The sequence below is a fragment of the Thunnus thynnus genome, chromosome 19 (genome assembly GCF_963924715.1).
Source record: "Thunnus thynnus chromosome 19, fThuThy2.1, whole genome shotgun sequence".
In the NCBI taxonomy this organism is placed as follows: Eukaryota; Metazoa; Chordata; class Actinopteri; order Scombriformes; family Scombridae; genus Thunnus; species Thunnus thynnus.
Genome location: NC_089535.1, coordinates 25,830,493 through 25,847,160, shown reverse-complemented (window position 1 = coordinate 25,847,160; position 16,668 = coordinate 25,830,493). Strand labels below are relative to the sequence as shown.

Here is a 16,668-nt window from a genome sequence, read left to right as displayed (position 1 = left end):
TGTCAGATGGGAAACTGACTAATTGAATTACAAGGCATCCGTTTGTGTGTGGTGCTGTGTATGAGTGTGTGTGTACGTGCATGCGTGTGCACATGTTGTTTGTGCAGAGCCCCTTTTCCCCAAAGAGATATTTGTTTGACATAAGCCTAGACCTTTCACACACAACACTTCTATGGTATGTACATAAACAGATATAGTTTAGAAAAGCACACAGTGGTACTTTATTTCTGAGGACATTTAGTTGACTTACTTTTGATAAAATACATGTTTAAACTTACTTAAATTACACATATGTGCTTTTAAACACACCTTTGCAGAGAACATTTATTTAAGTTTAAATCATGTGAGGCTCTCTTCAGGATTCCCCTTTACATTTATTCCCCAAGGCTACATTGTTTCACACTTTTTGTCACAACTTTTACTAAAAGAATTGTGGTTTATTATCATGATAGCTAGCTGATGTTGTACTGTTCGGCAGCTTAGCCCTGCTAACGCTCTGTTACCTTTGTGTCCTGTTATATAAAGCGTTGCCTTTATCTTTGCTAATGTTATGCTAGCTTTTGTGTTCTGCTAGCTGATACTGTATTGCCATTAGCTTAGCCTCTCTAATGCTATGTGCCAGGAGTTGGACTGATATTAGGCCAGAGATATACTTGCTTTTACACTATACACATGTGTACGCTGTGTCCGTTCGGAGCGTTGGTTGTGTACTTCCACAGAAATTAACACTACGTGATCGTAAGATGCAATATACACATGAGCGGTAGGGGTAGTATGGAGATGTAACAGGGTCAGGGGTCACATGTCAGCAGCAACAACAATGGTGGAAAGGTTTGAAGACAAGTTAATTGACTAAGTCTGGAATTACCCACATCTGTACGTTGTGTCATTGCTTGACATATATGATTTAGGGGCTTTACATACTATCTAGGATGGCGCTGCTGACGCTTTTTTCTCAGCATTAACAAATAGTGACTTCCTTGAGTGTCGCCCTGTTTATTGTTGACATCATGCAAATCTGGAAGTTTTATTTATATCCTTAGTTCTCTGGTGTGCCCTCTAGTGGAATCCTCCAGTAACACACAAGTATATAGACAAGTATGTGAACAATTCCATTCACGATGCAGCTGGTTGTCTACGCGAACACATGGTTAAAAAGCAAGAATATCTCCAGTCTTAGTCTGGGCAACTGCCCCTGGTCCCCAGACCCTCATTAGGCCAAAGGCCCTTGGTTTACTGTGTAGCAGTAATAGTTTGTGGTAATTTGATAAATTAATTAAAATAAAGTGAAATGGAAAAAGCCTCAAGACAGCTCCTACATTTTTATCCAATTTAGAGGCCCCGCCTAATCATCTAGGTTGGAACAGTGTCAAAATCTGGTAACATCTTTAACATGTCAGCTGATATATTTTGCTAACATTGTGCATGTTTTTAGATAAATTTGCACTCAGCTAACTTATAATTATAGGCAACAAAATAAAGAAAACTAGAGACTAAAGTCTATGAGGCTAGCAGTGAGGGTTTCCATCCCAGAATAATACATTAATGCACTCAAGTCAAAATAACATCATAAGTTTCCTGTTCTTTCTGCTTTGCACCTCATGGTGCATTCGCACAATTTTGGATCATGCTTGAAACTTAATTTAATTTCAGAGGGTTTACAGATGCTATTTGACATTCTAACAAGCACTTTATACTAAGCCCTAGCTTTTTACACAGTTAGCTGTTGGACTTGCCAAGTTGGCTAGTTAGTTGTTGACACCTCCATCTGACCTTTACTTTAGAAAAGGATTGGAGTTTTTCTTTCCCCATATGTCTTGTGCTTCAAAAGTTCCTTGTCAATGAAATGACCTCAGCCTGTAGATGTTCACTGCCACACACACACAAACACACACACACACACACACGCACACACACGCACATGAATGCCTGCTGCAGATGTGAATGTTCCCTTGTGCATTCCTGAGCCCAAATATTTGGCTGCAGTAACAGGCAGCAGAGAGCGGCTCTCTGATTTGCTCCAAGGCCACGATGAATATCACATGTTGTCACACGCACACACACACATATAAGCCTGTTCTTGTGGTGACAAAACTGCTTTAAGTTGCTGATAATGTGTTAAATATTTCTCAGTTACCCAGGCTCAGCTGCACTATAATGTGAAACTCAGTCCTGCCTTTGTCTTTTTTTTTTCTCCTTTAGTTTCCTTAAAGGACCAGTCTGTAGGCATTAATGGCATCTAGCGGTGAGGTTGCAGATTGCAACCAACTGAACACCCCTCCCCTCCCCTCCCTCTCCCCTTCCAAGCGTGTAGGAGAAGCTACGGTGTCCGCGAAACTCACGAAAAACATGAAAGGCCCTCTCTAGAGTCTACTTGGTTTGTCCATTCTGGGCTACTGTAGAAACATGGTGGTGCAACATGACGGGCTCCCTATGTAGATATAAATGGCTCATTCTAAGTTAACAAAACACAATTCTTATTTTTAGGTGATTACACACTAATGAAAACATATTTATGAATATTATATTCTATTTTTGCCAAGTCCAATCAGCTACATGCCACTACATTCTACACACTGCACCTTTAAGGAAGCGAAATTATATTAAATATTTATTTTTCTGCTCATAAGCTACTAAATCTTTATAAAACTTTGCAAAATACAGCTCAGATAACTTATTATGGGCAGGAATAAGTGAAGATGATGTTCCCCCACAATGAAATGTCTTTGTGATGCGTTCAAAGACGCAGCAACATCCAACAAGTCATTTTCACAGCAACCATGTTTCCTTACACTCCTAAATACCAACTTTTTATTTAATTAACAGAGTTATTTTTTTTGCAGTTCAGTCAATACTCAGATGTCAGAGCTTCCTTGAATGCATGCTGACAGCTAATTGCTCTGATCTTAACATGACAAGCTGTCAAAACCTTTTTCTCATAGAAAAAAATAATTCATCACTCCAGAAAAACAAACTGTGAGAGATAATTAGCAGCATTTATCAGACAGTTGATGATTTTTATCAGCTTTAGCAGCCAGTTTAAAGGTTTCTGCAGGAGGTTGAGGAGGTTTTGAAAGGTTGTGAAGAGGCTCCATCAGCAATCCACCGGCAATCTGAACTGGACATATAGTGCATCTGAGGACTGGAATCATATATTTCCATATATTAAAACAACTAAAACACAACCTATGTTATATTAGAGATTAGTAATTACATAGAAATCAACTTTAGAACTTAGTGGGGAAGAAAGGAATGAAGAGAAACATCATTATACACAATACTGAAAGAAAGTGAAAGAAAGAAAGATCAATTAAAAACAAGCTTTTTTTTTTTTAAACCTTGTTCTAATGAGAGCGCTGGCTTAAACAAAGCCTGCGTCTTAGCGATCTGAATATCAGCTTCATAACACACACACATAAAACACACGCACCCTGTCGTGTGGCTGTAATGCATGCTGGTGCCGTGGATTAGCTTCATCTTTAATCATTGTTTTCATTCTGAGCACGCTCTGTGTAAAGTATACCTGAGCACAAAGCGCTGAGCGGGCCTTTCTTTCAGCAGCAGGTTGCACTGGATGGCGCTGGATGGTCTGCTCAGCAGGAAGAGAGTCAGACCCAAGAAACTGATTTTAGGTTTTTACTGCTGAACTGGTGAACAGACTGAGCTGATCTTTTCTGAACTGCTTAGTGGGCTTTTTAAGACCACTGGAGGTTGAACCAAATTTACAGGATGAAAGAAAGATTTGATGGCTTTGCCCACATCTGTGTATCCTTAGGAATGATGTGAAATACATTACATATAACATGTGAAAACATTCAATTGACATGTGCTTTTTTGTGAAGCACAGATATGCACCAAGAATAGATAGGAAATGTGAAAGACAAGCTCTTTGCCACTGAACTTTTGCAAAAAAGTGGACTTGCTCTTCCTGTTTTATCCAGGATGTTTTGGGAGCTGACTTATGTAAACTTGTGGTAAACCAGTATCCCAGCATGCATTTCACATCGACCAGCAAAAATAGTAGAGGACAGGAGCCAGGCTCATAACTTTCAAAATATTTTACTTACAAGTCTTGAAATTTTTATGGTGAAAAATTAAAGATCCCCACCAGACATTTTTTTTAAAACATAAAAGAAAGCTCAGTTTACCTTGTTAAAATCAGTAAAGTCTCCTTCTCCTTCATTCATTCAAAATTTCACAATCTGTAAGCTATTAGTAATAGTTGTCATTTGATTTTGTTTAACTGCTACACACACGATGTCTCCAACGTCACTATGAAGTCCATTCTCAGTATATGTGCACTGGAGGCTTCAAGTTTCCTCATCATACGTGTGTAATTTGCATACAGGATCATGATTGGCTCCAAACTAGTTGTGATGTCACGAATCACAATCGTAGTTACACCTGTTAATATCAAACCCACATCATTCTGCACAGTCAAGATAAAACATCCAATTCGAGACAGCAAGCTCTCGAGACAACCAGCCTCCGTGAACATCTCTATGGAGAACAGTCCTATCTAGACAAAATATTTGGTAATCTACCAGTGACACTGATGTCTCCTTAGTTTTTAAAGATAGTCTTTGGTCTCAGAGTTGAAAACTTACATTTGTAACTACCAAATGGGTTTGGCTGAAGGTGAAGTGAGTTTGTTATTTGGTATTTAACATTGTACAATAGCACTTCCTCTTTGTACTTTTGGCTTGTATCATACCACACCTTAATAAAGAAATACTCTGATCTCATCTCATTGTTGTTTGAAAGCTCAGGAAAAGTTCATTAAGTGGACCTTGTTGTTGAGTTGAGCTCATTTACAGTCATGTTGTGTTGTATTCTCCTGAGCTGAGCTAGTGATGCCATCCAAAAATGTTGTTGTCCTCATTGGAAATTGGATGTATACTGTATCCTTCCATTTTTATTCATGCAAGTTCAAATTCTGTATCAAGAAAGGCCTTCTGTCTTGTGAAACCCGTAATAACATTAGGGTTAAATATATCAGTGGGAGCAGTGAAACAATTTATGACATTTCTGAACCAGTCATGTGAAGGCAAATTTCCAAACACCTTATGAAGTTAATGCTCAAAGTACAGTTGGTGATTCCAACAAGTAATTAGCTAATGTTAGCTTAGCATGGGTTGGAAGCTACTATTATAGCCCTCAGACAAATTAGTAACTTTTATTTAACAAAGCCCATGAGCGTTGTACTGTTGGATGGATGGTAGTGATGGGAAAGATTCCAAAGTTTGGACACATCATCATACAACTCAAGACAGATCATTGCAGGGTTGGTAGAGAAAGGGTCAATACATCACTATATCTGTTAAATTAGTGTTAAATTACCTTGGAAGACAGACTTTAGCTGACATGAGGCATCTGTGTTTGTTTGATTTTACAGGCACTTCTGTATTATATAGCAGCAAGTTGGATATCTGTCCTAAATACAACTTGGCTGTTGTCATGAACAAGTCAGAAACTGACAATTATAGTAACTCCATATGGCGTGGATGGAACTAGGCTACTTGAAAGATATATTTGTTTATTATCCTACTTCATGCATAACCTTAGTAACTCAATGTAAAGTATAATGTCTGTTTAAGTCTAATAAATTAATAATTGCCTTTAAAATATTCTTAAGGTGGTATGACTACGAACTCCCTCATTCACCGTTACCCCCCTCCTCCTCCTCCTCCTCCTGCCCCTCCTTTATTCTCAAACTACAGGAAGTTGAAGTAGGAAGTTTTTTTTTGTTAACCCCCCACCGTAGCGCTTCCCTCCAATTTGTTGAATTTCTCGAAATGTTCCGTTTGTTAGGCTGAAAAGAAAATCACAGAAAAATCACCATAAGGGCTGCTTTGCATTTTTAATTAAGAAACTAACATATTTGCATATTATTGAGTTGCAGATTAAATCATGCATACATAATTAGTGTGCAGCAGCACTCGTTCGTTCGCCTCTCTCTCTCTCTCTCTCTCTCTCTCTCTCTCTCTCTCTCTCTCTCGCTCGCTCGCTCGCTCACTCTCTCTGCACTGTGCTTACTGTTTTTTCGGCAAGCTGTGGTTCTGATGGATGCCAGACACACACACACACACACACACACACACACCTTCTTCAGACACTCAAACGCTCACATCACAGACACACTTACCCACCCTCTCCAAACACTTTCTGTACTCTCCCTCTCTCTGTTCAGTTTGTATTTTGGAGGAAAATTAGCATCTGATTTTCACCGTCAAAATTGAGGCCACATCAGGTTTTTTTTATCCTGATTACACCGGAGAGATAATGAAGAACTCTGTCTTTCTGTCTTTCTTCTCTCTCATTCCTTTATTCTCCCAGCGTGTCTGTCCTATATATCCATCCAAACTTATGGGACAGTCACTACATATTTTAGCTACTCAGAAATGTCATAATGTGAGCAGGGTTGAGCAAGCAAAATGAGGAATTTTGGTTTAAGATAAGCCGGCCAACGGTTCGGAGGTATTTACTGACCATCAATAGCTAGCTTAGCTTAGCAGCAGCACTTCAGATGTCTTGTCCTCACAGTGGAGCTGCGGGGTTCACAAACCTTCCAACTCTGAACAAAACCCTGCTGTTTCCAGAATGCAAGCTTACTGATTCCCAACATTAGCAAGCCAGCTAAGAAGAGACATGTATATAAGACAACTGTGGAATTACTGGGGGGGAAAGTTATTTGTTACAGAGAGTCACATTTTTCTCTTCTTCTGGCAAAGGCTGGCAGATTCCTCCACGTCCAGGCCCTACACTAAGCTAACATGTCCCTGCACTGAACGCATGCAGACTAAATTAATATCAATCCTCCATCAAAGTCTTGGTAAGACAGCAAATAAGCTTGCCCCTGAATAGAGTTGCAAAATGGGAGAAGCTATTTCAGGCGCCCCCAGTTCCAGACGTAAAAATTCCATTCATCTTTCCCATAGACACAGTTTGAGCTCTTCTACGGCTTGGATCAGCATGAGACTCTCCTACTTAAATTGTCAGTATAAAAGATGAACAACTACATTAAAAAACATCTTTTTCTTAGATAAAAAAGTCAAAGGTACAAACTGTGTAGATTTTGGGGTAGAAGTTAACTATGGTTCCCAAGCTGCATTTTGGCAAGAAACAGCCAATCACTGAGCTTAAAATTTGGTCACAAGCACCTCTAACGGTTGGCGGAAGCTAAAGATTACAGTGTTGAAACAACTGATTTTACATCTGCAGCATGAGTAGGTTCAGCTTTAATTTGTGGGTCACATTTGAGTGAATTCAGAAACTTTGGTTCCTGTTTACAACTTCGCAACAAACATGTTTCACACTTCCAGAACCAGCAGCCCCTTTGCAACTCTATTGTCATGCTTTGGATGAGGCCATGGAGTCAGTGATGTAGGTGTGGGCTGCTGTAACTGAGTACTGTTCATTTTCACATGTTGTTTACATTACACTTTGCAGCATGATGAGTCCTGAATGTACCTCATACAGAACAAAAACATCTAAACATGATGATTGTGAGGCGAGACCTGAAGTTATATGTTACATCATTACAATATTACAGTGCATGTATCAACAGTGGACATTGGAAATACTATCACTGCAAAGAGTGGCTGAGTTATGACTCCAGGGAGAGAAGCTGTTACACTGGTAACAGCTAATAGGGATCCAAATAACTAAATAAAAGTATAAGGGGTGTGATTTTGTCAATCAGGTTCCATGGGTTCATTAATCAAATTGAATTTTTATAGATGTCCTTTTTTATTTTATACACTTTACTGAGGATTCAGTGGGGTTGAAGTGGTTAAAACTTCTGCAACAGTTGGATGGAAATACATTGATCTCACCTGTCTCCTACACACTATCAATATGCCTCTCAGCACTTATATAGACCTCTGTTTCAAATGAAATCGTGTGTGCCTTCATGTTCCTGTGTGTGTGTGTGTATGTGTGTGTGTGTGTGTGTGTGGGTGTGGCTGCCTGCTCTCAACTCTCTTCAATCCCGTCGATAACTTTATTGTTTGTACATTCAGACCTGCAACATAAAAAGACTCAAATCAAAGGCTCACCATAGGAAGTGGCTGTATGAAGAGAACAAAGTGCAGTCGTGCTAAGCGTGTGTGTGTGTGTGTGTGTGTGTGTGTGTGTGTGTGTGTGTGTGTGTGTGTGTGTGTGTGTGTGTGTGTGTGTGTGTGTGTGTGTGTGACACAGAGAGAGTGTTCATAGGCCTTAAGGCCAGCTTTTGCTCCATGTGAAAGAGAGAGAGAAGTACAGAAAAAAAGGACTTATTGCAAATGAAAGAAGGAAGGAACAAAAGAAAGAAGGAAAGAAAGACAACATAACAAAGGAAAGGAGGAAATGACTGAAGCCAGACCAGCTGAGACAACCGGAGAGATGTAGAGAAAGGGGTGAGAGACAGCTACAAAGACAAAAGAGCAGAGAGAGAGAGAAAGATTGACAACTGGGTGTCGTAATGTGAAGGAAAATCCCGTCTGCGTGAAATCAGGATGAAATGTGAGATTATAATTCAAGCGGGGATTAGCTGTCATCTCACCACCAGGGAGGAGGACAAGGGGGAGGAGAGAGAGAGAGGGAAGAATGGAGTGACAAGAGAGAAAATAGGAGGAAAAGAAGTGTAAGTGGAAGGGGGTGGGGGGGGGTAAAGGGATAGAGGGATGAAGGGGGGAAAATGAGGGAGAGAAGCTGGAGGTGGGAGGAAGAAGACGACGATAAAGGGTGTGAGGAAGTTGGGGGAAAGGAGGAAGGAAAGAGGAGGAAGAAGGTTGACTGGAAGGAGGAAGAGAAGAAGAAGGTGGAGGGGGGAGGAAGGAAGAGAGGGACAAAAAGAACCAGAGATTTGAGATACGAAGAAAATGAGAGGAAGAGGAAAGGAGGAGAAAAAGAGAGGGAAAAGAAAGAAGACTTTTTTTGGGGGGGGGTGTCGTTGAAGTAGAGGGAAGGAGGGAGGAAGACGGAGGACGAAGAGAAGAACATGTCACATGACTTCTGACCTCTGTGTTGTATTCACAGATGTATTATTCAGAGGTCATGCATCAAAAAATACATTTAAGGTAGTTTGGTGGTTGCTAGTTTAAACAGTGGCCGTTGTCCAAAGTCTATCTTCAGTCCACCTTAAATAATGAGGACATCAAAGCTCAGGGGTGTATGTGCTTGGAATAGACTGTACTGCCTCAAGGTCAAAGGTCAGTTTGGCTGAAATTTTTAAATAGAGAAACGAACACTCAGCTAAAAGTCTCTCCCCTCTTCCTTTTTCCTCCTCCCACCTACTCTCCTCACATCTCTTCTCTTCTTTCCTTCTCCCTCCTTTTTCTCCCTCGCTCTCTCTTCTCCTCTTTTCTTTTTCTCCTTTACCTTCCTCCCTCTTTTTCATCTCCTCTCCTTTCCTCTCTTCTTTACTCCTCCGCTCTCCTCCCTTCTTTCTCCCTTCCTTATTCTCTCCTATTTACTTTTCTATTTCTTCCTTTTCTCCTCTTTTCTTTTCTCCCTAATTTTTCCTCTACTCTTCTCTACTCCCTCCTTTTTTCTTCCCTCCATTCCTGCCTTTCTGCTCTCCCCTCTCATCTACCTTTTTCTCCCTCGTTTTCTCTCCTCCTCTCGGCTGACCCTCTTCTCCTCCTCTCCTCTTCTTTCTCCTTTTTTCCTCTCCTCGTTTTCCCCCCCTCACTGTCTCCCTAATGCTCTCCTTTTAACATTCTTTCCTTCCTCCTCTCTTCCTCCTCCTCCTCTCGCTTTCCTCCGCTCTTCATTCTTCTTCGTCTCCTCTGCAGGTTTGTTGACCAAGCAAGCGTCAGACAAAATTAAAAATGCTGTCTCTGCTTCTTTTCTTCAACCGGGTCACTCTTTTTGGGTTCTATATTTTCCCCCCCTGCACTTCATCTCCCCTCCCTCCCTCCTCCTCTCTCTCTCTCTATCCCTCCCTCCATCCCTCCATCTCTCCCTTCATTTCCCATGCAGTCTGGTTGGGTACAATGCTGGGAGCCAGCCAGCGCTGCAGACAGATGGTCCACTTATTAGATGTGCATCAGCCCTCCCTCCCCTTCCTGCAGCTCGCTTTTTAATCAAATTAAAGCCGAAAGAAGAGGAGAGAGAGAGGGAGAGAGAGAGAGATAGAGAGCGAGAGGGGTTTGGGAGGTCTGCTCGCTTGTTTTGGAGTCTATTATTTGTTTGAATAGGATGAATGATGACGATGTTAATATGAAATTTGGAAGACCGAAACACTGTCTGTCTGTTTTGGTGACTGCCTGTATCGCTCTCTCTCCTCCTCCCTCTGTTTTTCAGTGTGATTTGATGTCTTCTAAAGGGGCAATCCACCAATTTTGCGCACAAAGATCGGTGTACTTGTCAGGGTTAGCACCGCTCTGCCTATGAATACAGTCGTATAATGTCAACTGTGGCTCTGTAGGCAGCGTCTGAGAAAATAACCCGCGTGATGTCATAGTGATGTCATCAGGGTTGTCTCGGCCTGGGCTTAGAGACTAGACTATAACATTAAGCCTGCATTAACAACTGGACTTTGAAAGATGTGGGCATTTAGGGAGGGTCTAATTTAAAGACATTGTTGAGCTGCATTATGGGAAATGTAGTGTGCATTGTTTTTGGAGCTTGACCCATACTAGAGACAAAAAGTCATATTTCAGTCTCTGCTGCTTTGATTTTAACCATTCTTTTTTTGAATCAGTTGCTTGTGATTACCCCAATTTTATAAAAGTGCAATGCTAAATCACCGGCTTAAACCAAAGAGTCTGCACATTGTCTGGTTCCTGAAGGTATTTGGAAGAAAAACAGAAAGTAAGTACACCCAAATTATCACAGGCGAACTTTGTGGAAAATAAAGTGAAAGCAAGAAGTCGGTGTGTTAAACTGTGGTGGATGTTCACAAGGGACAGTTTCAGTAATAACTGCACTGTTCTCATTCAGTTTCAGGTTGTAAACAAGCCTTCAGGTTAGCCTTATCTTATTTTGAAGAGAAGTATCCCTTTAATCTCTGTAGCACTCCTGGTGTGAACAGATCCCAAAATGTTAAAGCTTATTGAATGAATCTGATCATAAGCAACTCAAAATATCATAATTCTTCCTGGCAGGTGTTGCTTGCATCATGGCAGGGCTGGGTGTAAATCTGTGAAGTCAGTATTTCTGGATCCGCACATAAACCTGTCTGTCAGTCAGACTTACAACGGAGGCTCAGCTGTATTACTAAGTTTACCTTTAATTTTCACAAAGCCATCTGACCAGTTTGAATGAAACTTTTGTGATCATGTTGCAAATAAACGGCTGAACAGCTCCTCACACACAATGTTTGTTTTAACAATTATATTTAGATAAAAGGCTGCATTACACAATCATAGCCAGATGTTCATAAGTAACACTGTGTGCCAGGAAAAATTCAAACGTTCATACATTTCAGGCAACCGTGGCGCCATCTGTGGGCCGATTTCAAAAGACTTTCAAAAGCGATTTTAACATTTTTTTTCCGTCCAGTGAATGAATTTAAAGATTCTTGTGAAAACTGGTCATGACTGAGATGACAGCTATACACTGCCTCTCTACTTCTTATAACTCTCATTTTCTGTATCCACATCTGCTTCAACTTTGTACCAATCCGGTGTCAACGAGGCAAAAAATTTGAAAGCTCGACTGAAGAACAAAAAAATTTTAACAGTGAAATTTATAACAAATCCAATATGGAGATTGGAGGCTGACAGCATGTCTCCTGAGCCTCTTGTCACTCAGACATTTGGTTTATGAGTTAAACTTTGATCAGTTATAGTGCCACCATCTGATGCTTGCTAACAGCATGTCACCATGGCAACCCGTGTATGGTAGCTCTGGGATTTAGAGCAGAGAAAAGTAAAGATACATAATATTTACTCTACTAAAGTGAAAATATTTCTTATATAATTCCATTTTTAAATGTTTTACAAAATATATCTGTTTTATGGATTTTATTTACATCCAATACAGGACTTTTGATCATGTAAAAGAGAAAAATATCTCTTTACATGAAGACTTACTTCTGCCATTTGTAAGTTTAATTTTACTCTTAACATCAGGGATTTTAACTCAACTTAAAGGCTACAGAGGAAACTGAATACAGCCCAAATATCCCATCATCCTTCAGAGCTTCCATCACACACCTCCCAAAGAAGCAGAGCAGAGAGGAAGAGTGAACGGCTGCAAAAATTAGAAAAGAGGAGAGAATTAACTTGAACTGATTTTTAGAAATTCATGTGGTGGATGTAGCATGTCAGACTCTTTGGCCTTATACAACCTCTGTGTGTGTGTGTGTGTGTGTGTGTGTGTTCTAAATAAAATGGTCACAGATTATCTATCTGATTAATAACAATAAAATAAACTGTATGATACTATCTACTCATTTTAAAGTATTTTCTTTGCTTCCTTACACATGTTTTAAATGTGTAAGATTTAAATCTAAAAATATATAACATCTCTAGTCCACTTTTTATTTTAAATGTGTCCAGAAATGATCAAATCTGGATTGTTGGTGGAAGTAAACAGGCCACTATGACTGCAGTAGCATCTCACTTATAAAACCATATAATAACAAGGTAATGTATGTAAAGCATCTTACTTTTGAAATGCTTTTATTATAAAATCCTGTAGAACTTGTTGAAATACAGGTTATCATCTAAGTCTAATTATTATTGAAGCACACAAGCCTGGATGTGTGACAGCACATTGTATATCTGAGGTGTGAATATGAAACTGTATATTCAAGAGTGTTTTTTTTTTTTTTTTTTTACATTTCTATTCGTGTAGTTCTATTTATATCCTGTTTTTATCTACCACATTTCAGGAAGTTGCACCTTAAATCTCTTCGTACTGAAAATAAAGACATTTATTCTATTCTGTAAAACTTTTAAATGCTGTCCAGTTTTATTAGACAGATATAGGCATCTTCTCATTTGCAAATTCCCAAAACCACGCTGTTTTTTTCTGTGCAGCTGCTCCAACAATAAACTGCAACTTTGGAAAAGAGAAAAAAAAAACAGAAAATAAAATAAAAAAGCCTCCGACCAGGGACCGCAGATGACCAAAATTTTGGCCAAGGAGTGTTCGGGATGTGTTTAATCTGAGTGCAAGATGGAGAGGAGAGGAAAGGAAAGGAGGATATGGGGTAGAGGAAATAAGAGAGGAAAGAGAGGGAGAAGAAAAAAGGAGGAGAAGAGGAGAGTGTGTAGAAAGAAGCGCGCGCTATGAAAGCGGTGGAAAAAGTGAACAGTCGGCTCAGTTCAAAGGCAGGCGGCGAACTGCGGCTCCGCGCGAGCAGGGAGGAGGAGGAGGAGGAGGAGGAGGAGGAGGAGGAGGGAGGGATGGCTTCCAGGTTTACTGTGGAAAGTTGAAAGAGTGTCGGCGACCGCTCGCGGGCACGCGCGCGGTGTGTGCGTGTGTGAGTATGTCTGTGTGCGTTTAGCTATATGTGCGCGAGTCCAAGAGAGGGAATGTCAGCTGCGTTTCAACCTCTGTCTTTCAGTACATTTTCCGTGCGCGCGCGTCTCTCTCTCGCTCAGTGTGTGTGTGTGTGTGTGTGTGTGTGTGTGTGTGACAGAGAGAGAGAGAGAGCGAGAGAGAGAGAGAGAGAGAAGGGGAGGGGCACATCTCTCTCTCTCTCTCTCTGCCTACTTTGCATATTCCGCGTGCCTCGGCTCGGCCATATGGGAAAATGCAACTGAAGGAATTGTCGGCTGGGAAAAAAACGCGCAGGCAGGGACACGCGAGCGGAGCGGCGAGAGTTTGAGATCATAACAAATCAAGAAAAGTTAAAACACCAGAAGAAAAAGAAGAAAGGGTGGAGTAGAAGGAAAGTCAAGAGGCGGGGGGAGCGTTAAAACCAAAAAAGAGAGAGAGAGAGTGAAAGGGAGCGAGCGGAGCGAGAAAGGGAGAAATAGAGTTTTTCTTCTTTCTGCGGAGGAGAGGAACGATGTATTGTGCGTACACCATCCCCGGGATGACAGGCAGCTCACTGATGTACTACTACAACGGCAAAGCGGTAAGACAGACTCTTCCATCCCTTCTAGTGTTTCTTTTTCATTCTCCGCGAGGGTTTGGGAGTCAGAGGGAGAAATGGAGAGAGAGAGAGAGAGAGGGAGAGAGAGAGAGAGAGAGGGAGAGAGGGAGAGAGGGAGAGGAGGTGTGAAGGTGAAGAGTGTCGCTTTTTACGCACCAACTTAACAGCGCGTCGGTTCGCCGCCCGCGCGTCAAAGTGCGAACGGATTGTGAGCTCTTCCTCCCTTTCTGCTTGTCTGTGGGGGTTTATTTTTGGAAAAAGCAGTTGTTTATCGGGAGAAATTAAAGTGTGTGTGTGTGTGTGTGTGAATGTGTGTGTGTGTGTGTGTGTGCGCGCGCGCGCTGTATGTGTGAGAGAGGGAGAGAGCGCGCGTGTGTGCGTGTATGTGTGGAGCGGGAAAAGTGACAGTTGCTGCTGTAGTGCCTAGAGACTGCGAGGTAAATAGGTTGGACAGACTCCTCTGAAATATGACGTGTCTGTGTTTACTCTGTGTGTGTGTGTGTGTGTGTGTACTCGAATATATATATATATTTATTTACATTTATAAAATTCTGTTTTTGTCTCCCGATTTTTTTTTTTTTTTTTTAGCGCATCAGACGTTTCTAGATTGAACTTGAAATAATCCGCCACGCAGCTTTATTTCCTTTCTCTCCCCATCGCTTTATTTTCAAATTATCTAAATGGACGTAAACGCATCTAAATAAGAGCCTTATTACTGAATGAATCAATGCGTTCTGCTCTCAGGCGGAATGACACACCTGTGGTTTTGGGGTTTGTTCGGCTGTGTGTGTCATTTAGGGACTTGTGGCTTTTCAAATTTTTCAATTTCCCCCCAAACTGCTTAAATTGTTGATTTTTCTGTCACACACCGGCCTCGAATTATATTTGTTATTTCTTATTGAAGTAGTTAATTTTCTAATAACCTGGAAAATATGGCAGAGCTGGAAAATAAGTGTGCTTAATTTGCATTAAATATTAATATCAGTGATATTCTATTATAAATTATATTCTTATTTTTATGCCTTTAAAATAATATATATGTAGCATCTAAATGTAAAGACATAGTCTCTTAAAAAAATATTAATTAGCTCTGTAATGTCTTAAAAACCATAAACCTCTCTCTGGAAATGAAAAGAAAATGACATCTGAGAAAGTCATCCAAGCAAGTATGAAGCTGTCTGACCTCCTGTGAACCTGTCTGTCTGTCTGTCTGTCTCCCAGTAACCCACACCTGTAAAACACCAGGGCGAAGTGATTTAGAGAGAGACGGCAGGGGATGAAGTGAAGGCTAGGAATGAGGAACAGGGGGTGTAAAGCGGAGGGAAGGTGAATGAATTTCACAGGTTCCTGGCGTAAAGCAGGAATGTCTGCACGTCGCAAGGTGCAAATGAAGATGGAAGGCGGGAATTTCCTGCAGATCCACCTGTCAGTGAACTGTCTGTCCCCCTCTCTGTCTGTCTGCGTTTGTCTCACCTTTGACTCAAATCACTGCTTTACATGAGCTGAAGAGACAAAAGGGGGGGAAATTAAAGAGGAGATGAGAAATAAATGATGACAGAAATAAGCATGGAAAAGAAAGTTAATTAAGATCTCAACAATAATACACTTACACAGTTTTTAAATTAATATTAAAGAGTCTGAACTTGCAGCTTTCAGGCCTTCTGAGATGATGAATCAATCAGACACAAGCTGTAAACATTATCCTCAAAAATAAAGAATAATAAAAATAGCAAGCAAACATTTAATTACAGTTTTATTGATTTTATAGAGAAAATATATGACAAGATTTTTACAGAAAATACATTTAAAGGTGCACTTGTAGTAGTTTTTACATGTCCATGACCTTGATTTCTATCAGATTTATGAATCTGATTTTAATTCTTGTGGTTTAATTTATATTTTCAAAATATTTGTGCTCATCCTCTCTGTTTATATGTTTATTTTTATAGCAAAATATGTGAAAAAACAGACTTTTTTTGATTTTCTTGACACGTTTACAAGCTTAAATCTTGTAGTTTCCAGTCTTCAGAGACGTGAACTAACAATAATGTGGGTTCAGATGTTTTTCGTATCTGATGTGACCTGTGCAGCCGTAAACAGAGCCTCTGTTGTTTAATGCTTGCTGCAGACCCTCACCAACAGTCGGCCTCTGTCTGCTCGGTGGCTGCCGGGTCTCCGGCCTCCGTTCGCCCGTCAGGCGCTTTAGCCCTTACGTCGACGACCATCGGCTCCGGAGCCTTATGCTTTTTGTACCCGCTCTCTCCCTGTAGTTCAGAGCCTTCTTTGTATCTCGCCAGCTTCGCTCGGAGCCGGAGCTCTCCAGTTCAGCGCTGCCACGGGGCTCGGCGTGGCACCGCTTTGTTTGGCGGCTGGCTGCTGGATGGCACATTGTGCCGACGGTCTTGATCCGGTGCCAAGCTCCTTTCTGTCTTCACTTTACCCCCCTGTCTCACTCTGTCTGTCTGTGTCACAGCTTGTTTACACTCGCCGTCCGCTGGAAGAAAGAGAAAACATACTGATAAGAGGAAAAAAAAAACGCAGTAATAAAGTAATGTTGTTTGTCTTCTTGTTTCCTGTTTTAGTGGCTTTCGCTGGCTCGGGTTGAAGGTGTTTTGGTGATATTGTGGTTGTGT

At 40.9% G+C, this 16,668-nt stretch overlaps 1 protein-coding gene across 8 annotated transcripts in view; it reads left to right on the top strand.

The window, feature by feature from the left end:
- LOC137170309 (transcription factor 4-like) overlaps nucleotides 1–16,668 on the top strand; it is a 238,616-nt gene that overhangs the window by 148,099 nt on the left and 73,849 nt on the right. The window contains exon 1 of one of the 8 annotated variants that reach the window (XM_067573572.1): nucleotides 13,716–14,017. The exons of 6 other annotated variants lie outside the window; for them this stretch is intronic. In XM_067573572.1, coding sequence (XP_067429673.1) covers nucleotides 13,949–14,017 — 69 coding nt within the window. In that variant the 5' untranslated portion in view covers nucleotides 13,716–13,948. Of the gene's footprint in view, nucleotides 1–13,715; nucleotides 14,018–16,668 lie in introns of those variants that run through there. One more of the 8 variants, XM_067573575.1, reaches the window with a different exon arrangement.